We start from the raw sequence: 6,968 nt of genomic DNA, 5'->3' as shown, positions 1-6,968 counted from the left end.
TTTAAAATATCTCCCGAGGAGATAGTGGCACCACTTGTGGATCGCTTCAACTATAGCATATGCTTGTTTTTCAACAGCAGAATAATTTTTTCTCGCTTGCAGTCAAGGTTATGGAGAAAAACGCAACCGGCCGGCTACCCTGGCTCAGGGGTGCACCAATAGCAATGTCGGACGCATCAGGTTCAACAACGGGATGAATATTGTAGTCGACAGTAACCACCATCGCATTTTCTAGTTCGTGTTTAAGGTTGTCAAATGCCGTTCGGGCATTTTCCGGAAGCGGAAATATTATGTTTTTAACCAATGGATGAATTTTGTCAGAAAACGCCGGTATTCACTGTGAATAGTAGGCAAACAAACCAGCGGCTCTCTGCTGCGATTTCCCTTACTCTGGAAGTGAGAGTTCTCTTATGGGGCGCATGCGTTCTGGGTCAGGTCTTATAATACCTTTGGAGACCTTGTAACCTGAGAGAGTAATCTTTTCAGTTGCGAAGCTGCTTTTTGTATCGTTTGAAGTAATATTTTAGGTTTTTGGTTTCATCTCTCGTTTTGCCGCATACAGTGACGTTATCGGTATAAGCGAATGTGTATTTTATCCTTTCGGCTTTGATTATATTGTTCAGCGTTCGCTCAAAACACGCAACCCCGTTTGTGACTCCAAAAGGAATGCGCCGAAACTGGTATAGGTTCCCCCCAGCTTCGAACGCTGTGAATGGCTTGTCTGACTCGATTATTGGAACCTTTCACAAATTTTGAGCGAATGACAGTGAATATTTTAGCGGTTGACCAAACATAGTATATCTGGTTTCGGGTACCAGAAATTAGGTTTAAAACAACAGCCCATCGGCACGATAGTGCTAAACACCTGAACTATTCAGATCTGGAAATTTCGGACGCTAACTTTCAAAACTGTAATAAATTGCACACGGGTCTCTCTGGTCTATCCAAGAATCCAGCTCCTGTTAACTGGGAAAATTTGGGAAAACAAGCAGTGTTTTAAGGTTCCCAACGAATTCTTCCACGACATGACGCACGAATGAAAATTAGAATACGTTCAGTAATCGGAAGCACAATTGCCTCCCGCCAGCTTCCGTTGGGTAGGTCACTGCTGACCGCTGTTCACAAGTAAGCAGATCTCCCAGTGCCAGACAGAGCGATAAGTCCGCGAGAATTGCTATCTTCTTGGAGACCCTCCAATATTTGACAGATGTTCTGAATATTACACTCATAGCTTACAGCGTACTCTCAATCCGGTAGACAAGAAAGTTTACGGGATTATAAATATCTGGGCGGTATATCAATTCGCAAAAGGAGTAGAATAATTTTGACAAACCGAAATGCATCCCCTAAACTCATTATGAAGACACACTGAGTTGAGTAGGCAAGATCAACGCAAACACAAATTGGAAATGTCCGGAAAGCACTTCTTCAGTGTAAAGCCTGAGTAGAAATGAACACATGCTATAATTGCCACGCTTTGCATGACAAGACACGAGAGCATGCGTCATGATCCATGGTGCCTAAAAACCTGGCTCAATGACGGGTTGCAAATGTACACAATTCCGAGCGCATTCTCCATAACACGGGAATAGAGGAATTGTGGCACCACAAGGTATTCAAACGTGAGGCATCTTGGAAGCGATGTGAAATTCCATTAACACACCAACGCAAACAACAAAGCTGCTAGAACTCTACTTCAGCGACTGCGGTGAAACGTGGCTGTGAATCATTCTAATCGGAGAGTTTTGCATATGGTATTATACTCCGCGATAAAACCTGCGGATTTCACTTGATGATCTTGCTACATATATTGATGCCACAATAAATCACTCTGAATGCAAACCGCCGCGTCCCGGTAATGCAAATTTAGTACATGCTTTTGGTAAACTACATGCTTTTGTAACATGCGTGACATTGTGAATTTTCTACGTCCGCACATTTAATACTGCTTTAATATCTACCGGGTTCCGTTCGACCACGTTTGTCAAATCTACCTGCACTCATGTCACCGTCTGCCAGGCTGGCAGTAAGGTCAGTGTCAACGCCTCAGTCGTTCAAAATGCTGAAACTGACCTTGGAGATTTCGTTGGGGCTATTCAACACTTACATAAAAAAAATCGGAAACATTTTCCTGTAAATGGTTGGTTGGACTGCTTGTACCGTTGCACGGATAGCTCAAGAATCACTTAATGTTTCCTCCAATTAGGTGCACAGGCACATGCTCAATTTATGAGCGCAGCATCTGCTCTACAGGAACATTGATCCTAATTGTGTTCTGAGAGCGGACGAAACCAAGGCACACTAACTATATGACTTACGATTAGTAAACATTTATCCGTAACAAACTGTGAGTTCACGGGCAGATATCCTAACGCAGAATATAACCATTCACCAATTATGTCAACTCACGTCAGCAAAAGAGCTATTGCCCTGATTTCTGTTGGTGATTTTTGCCTGATAACTTTGAATATTTCTTAAATCTATACTTATTAACGCTCGTATCGCTGATCCATTCACACAAATATTTAGCCCTGAAATATTGCTGGATTACGCACTTATTCAGTGAGAGGCGTTTTATTAACCAACGGTGATGCGGCCATTCATGAGAGGCGTTTTATTAACCAACGGTGATGTGGCCATTCGCGTTGCTTTTCAAAGTGTGTGATGCGGGAATGAAGTAAATTTCATCAATATATGTTTGCCATTTTCTTAGTCAGAATGACAACAAATCACATCAACATTTGGAACATTTGTTTAGCTGGACAAAACAAAATTTTCCGCCAGCAATAAGAGGAGGCTATCGCGAGGCAGAGATGCAGTCGAACAAAAACCCTCTTCGTGGAAAATTAGCAAAAAAAAGTCATTGAGGCCAGTTCGAATTAGAAATTCTATTAAAGAAAGTATGACCAAATGAACACTCAGATGAAATATTTGGGTCAACGACCATCAGAGCAGAATTTTTCTCTCGTTTTGATCGGGTGGCGTTTGGGATAATTTGAGCACTTAACACAGCGTTTCAAACTAAGATTGAGAATGACAATGAAGCATGAATGACTTACATGCTTCTGATCTCTCCGATAACAGTAATTTCCCTGCAAACATGTCAACATCACCCCTCGATACCCTTTGGTTTGTGTAATTTAGAAATACATTTGTGACAAACTACTAGTTGTTCGTTAGAATATGAAAACTTAGGTTTGTAAGTAGTATAGAGTACGCGTATCTAATACATTCGTGAAATTTTCTTGGCTGCAAGGTTCTGCATTTTGTTGATGTTGTCATCCCAGGTTCTTCGGTATTTTGGTTAACACATATATCAAGGAAGTCAAAATGTCACAATAAACTGGATTACATTTCGATCGGACTATGAGTACAAATTTAGGTTATCAACTAGCCTAATGTTGCTGAATATTCTCGCAGTTTGATACTTCCTTTTCCTTCGGACATGCGGTAATATTGAGTTCCTTCCAAATGGCAAACTGTCAATTAATACTAGCTTCTTCTGAGTGCACACACTTGTTGTTACGTGAGGATACAAACCTTCAAAATTACAGCAAGTCCTTCCCTGAGTGGTTAATGTGGCGAAATTGTCAACCTTCTAGTTGAGAAGACGTGCTTCCCTCACAGGTGTGTAACGGAAAGGGGTCCGGTCTGTAAAATAAGATTCAGTTTATTGAAAGAATGTAAATATTACCACCTGCATACCCGTCACTTTGCGCATTCTGAATACAAACATGTGGCACACTACTTTCCTGTCATTAGTAAAACAAACTAAAAGTATACTTACTTCTTACAGCCTCGCAGACGTATTCTGATTATAGCAGTCATATTACATTGCATAAACCATACACGAATTGCATTACACATTTGTGAAGGTGACCTTCAACCCACCGACTGCAACGAAGCTCTCGAGAGGCGCATTCATCTTGTCCACTGGTACTGAAAATATTTAGCAGAACTGTATGCGTTCATAGAAATCCACTTATTACACACAACGTGGCGAATCACGAAAAACAAAACAAAACACTTATTACATGCTTAAGTATCAAAACATACTCCGGCCTTAGGTTTCATTCTTTTCAAAATCAAACCGTTGAATGGAAGCTCAAATCCTGTACAGTAAAATGTATCACTTGACTGACTGACGATTTGAGAGCTCCCAGAAACTTCGGGAGTGGCGAAATTCAGCGGTACCAGGGAGCGTAGCGAATAGTTTAGTACTCTGTTTTCACTGCCCAAATCATCTCAGTAGTATCAACTGACTGACTGAGAACATCTATTAGTATTCGAAGAGAGAACGGGCGCACCCGTGTGCAACGATATTCAATTCATCGTCTCCCATATCAGTGCCCGAGCGGATGCGCATCTGATTATGATTGCAGTGGACGGGCAGCAGAGTTCGCTCCAGTAATGCTTCGTTTTCGATCACAGTAAATCCTCTCAACAAAATGAGGTATTATGTCATCGAGACATGAGTTTTGTCCATAATCTTCCGTTGGATTCTATTTACATAACGTCGGGGATTACTGAGTACAAGAACACCACTACATTTTGTCAAAAACATTGATTTTGTGGAATTCCGCTCGAAACTTCTATCCGTCACCGTATAGAGAGTCTTGGAACTGCTCAACGGAAGTACCGTGTTTTGCGAGAAAAGTAATTTCCCGCACGAAAACCTCAATGACGGGGGAAGGTAGAAGCATACCTGCGATGCTGATTTGAAAATGATTGCCGCATTTCGAAGCTTTGTTTCAAAAACGACTTTAACCGGAAACTTTATTAACGTACGTTGTACTCATATGTTTTTCAATCATGTCTAGGAATTAAAAGAGGCGCCTAAACAGATCACCAGGCAACACAACCGTAAAAGATTATGTACACTCAAATACCAGGATTTGGTTATTTTAGTTCTGATCACTCAAACCTTTTGCCTGAAAATCTCTGAGAGCTTCATTTGTCAGCACCCTGCCTGATGTGCAGTTGCCCGGTCAGCTTGTTTATTTCTTGCCGATCTTTCACGAAAAACGTTTTATGCCACAACCTTCTGTGCAACGATATCCTTAGGATTTCTGGGCTCGACGATTACGTTCTGTTTGATGTAGTACGGCCGCCCGAAATTGCGATGATTTTTTTGACATGAACAATTTTTTGCCAAATAGAAATTTCGCACTTTTCTTTGAGGGACACACAAACGCGAGCACCGCGTCACACGAGATGAAATCGAAAGTAACTATTTTAATAACGTTTACGAAAGGCACTTTTTGACCGGCACATGCCGAAAGTCGTTCTCCTTAAAGATTGTACCGCAAACGACTTCCGTTTGGCAGCGTGGGAACAAATGCTTCCAGCTTTTATGCGAATTCCATACGCAGCTGGATACTACATGATCTTCTCAGTTGTTGCGCGGAGCATCGTGGATCTAGTTGCCATAAACCAAGTTCAGATGGTCATGGGTGTGGCGGCCTTGTTTTTTTAAGAACAAAGTAAATACGCTGTATAAAAGGCGATTTTTCATCCGGTATGATGGAGCATCATGACTCTCAAGATACGTATTTATTATTTTGCAATGTGCGTGCAGGAGGAGTACTCATTCTTATAAACCATTTTTATAGAATGCGACACGCGTGTTACATCCCTACTGGATGTAAAAACTTGGATATTATGCCAAGATGAGGCATTTGAAAACAGAAGCCAATAATGAGATACTATCTCTCGGATAACATATTTCAGTGCCTCTCTAAAACTAACCCATTCTCGTGGACCAAAGCAAAAAAATTAATCATCTCAGCAATAGGGAATATTATCGGCAATTCCCGCCGTGCTGAAAGCATTCAGTGCTTATGGCACAACTTTGCGTGCATCAGAGAGGGAACAAGGCGTCAAACGGACTAATCCAAAGGCTTCTGTTTGTCAAGCCTGTGACATAACTTCGGCTATTACTTGAAAATTAAACGCGCAACCTCACGTCTAGTAAGAGGCGAGATAACCATCTGCGATCATTGTTCGAAGACCTCTGAACATTCATCTAGACCAGGTGTCATGTAGAGAGGACGTTTCTTCACAAGGTCCCATGAAACCACAATTACCCACTCACTATTTAAAATTCAACAACTAGCCAATCGCTACATGCTTTTTCACAGGACATGCAAGTACAACCATTCTAACAGTGAAGGCGCAACGGTTAAAAATATGGCAGCAGCAATGTGACGCGGAGAATGCCACCTCGTGTCTGCATCCAGCGAAATTCTTAACCACAAGTTGAATGTTTGCGCGCATAATTTGTGCGACGAATTCACCCTGCTAAACAATAATTTGCATATTCCCATACAAAAGCTTCCTTGCAAGGCTTGAATATATTCGGGTCCAGACATCACCCCGGATTCATGGATTCACGGATTGATACACAGGATCGAGGCCTTTGCTTAAGTTTCCCGGGTCGGTTTTGCTCTTGTCGGTCAGGGGCTGTCGTTCATCTGAAAGGCATAAGTGAAAAAAGGGTGTAGCACTGCTCTTCATGTTCTCAGCGCGGGGCAGTATGCTTGCAAGTGCGAGTATTCGCATAAATAAATGTCTGATATTGCTATGAAATGGATTCTAGAATGAGCGTGGACAACCGGAGGAGGAAGGTCATTCCACGCATCTACTACCCGAAATGAGAAAACGTTTTTCCAATGAATGTGTGCTCTCAGCTTGAAAATTTTCTTACTATGTCCCAGCCGTGTGTTTATTGGGTCTACGGTAAAAAACCTGTTTGCCAAGTTTTGTTCAAACAGGGCATATACAAGAATTAGGTCGCCTCGGAGACGACGGTACTCCAGGGGAAAGAGATCAAGCATCGCGAGACGCGTTTCGTAGTCCACGGATTTCAGGCCAGCAACCATTCTTGTAGCGGCCCTCTGGACACGCTCAATGAGGGTGAGGTCTTTCGTGCGTCCTGAGTAGACAACTTGGTTGGCGCATACCAGAAG

At 42.1% G+C, this 6,968-nt stretch overlaps 1 protein-coding gene across 1 annotated transcript; it reads right to left on the bottom strand.

Annotated features, from left to right (window-relative positions):
* Window positions 1-482: 482 nt before the first annotated feature.
* Window positions 483-6,371, bottom strand: T265_11387 (hypothetical protein; the record flags this gene model as incomplete). The annotated part of the gene is made up of 2 exons (XM_009178027.1): window positions 483-740; window positions 6,297-6,371. The coding sequence occupies 2 exons, from the start codon at window positions 6,369-6,371 to the stop codon at window positions 483-485; spliced, it is 333 nt and encodes a 110-aa protein (XP_009176291.1).
* Between the last annotated feature and the right edge of the window lie 597 nt (window positions 6,372-6,968).

Source organism: Opisthorchis viverrini (genome assembly GCF_000715545.1).
Source record: "Opisthorchis viverrini unplaced genomic scaffold opera_v5_491, whole genome shotgun sequence".
NCBI lineage: Eukaryota > Metazoa > Platyhelminthes > Trematoda > Opisthorchiida > Opisthorchiidae > Opisthorchis > Opisthorchis viverrini.
This window is presented reverse-complemented; position numbering and strand designations above follow the sequence as displayed.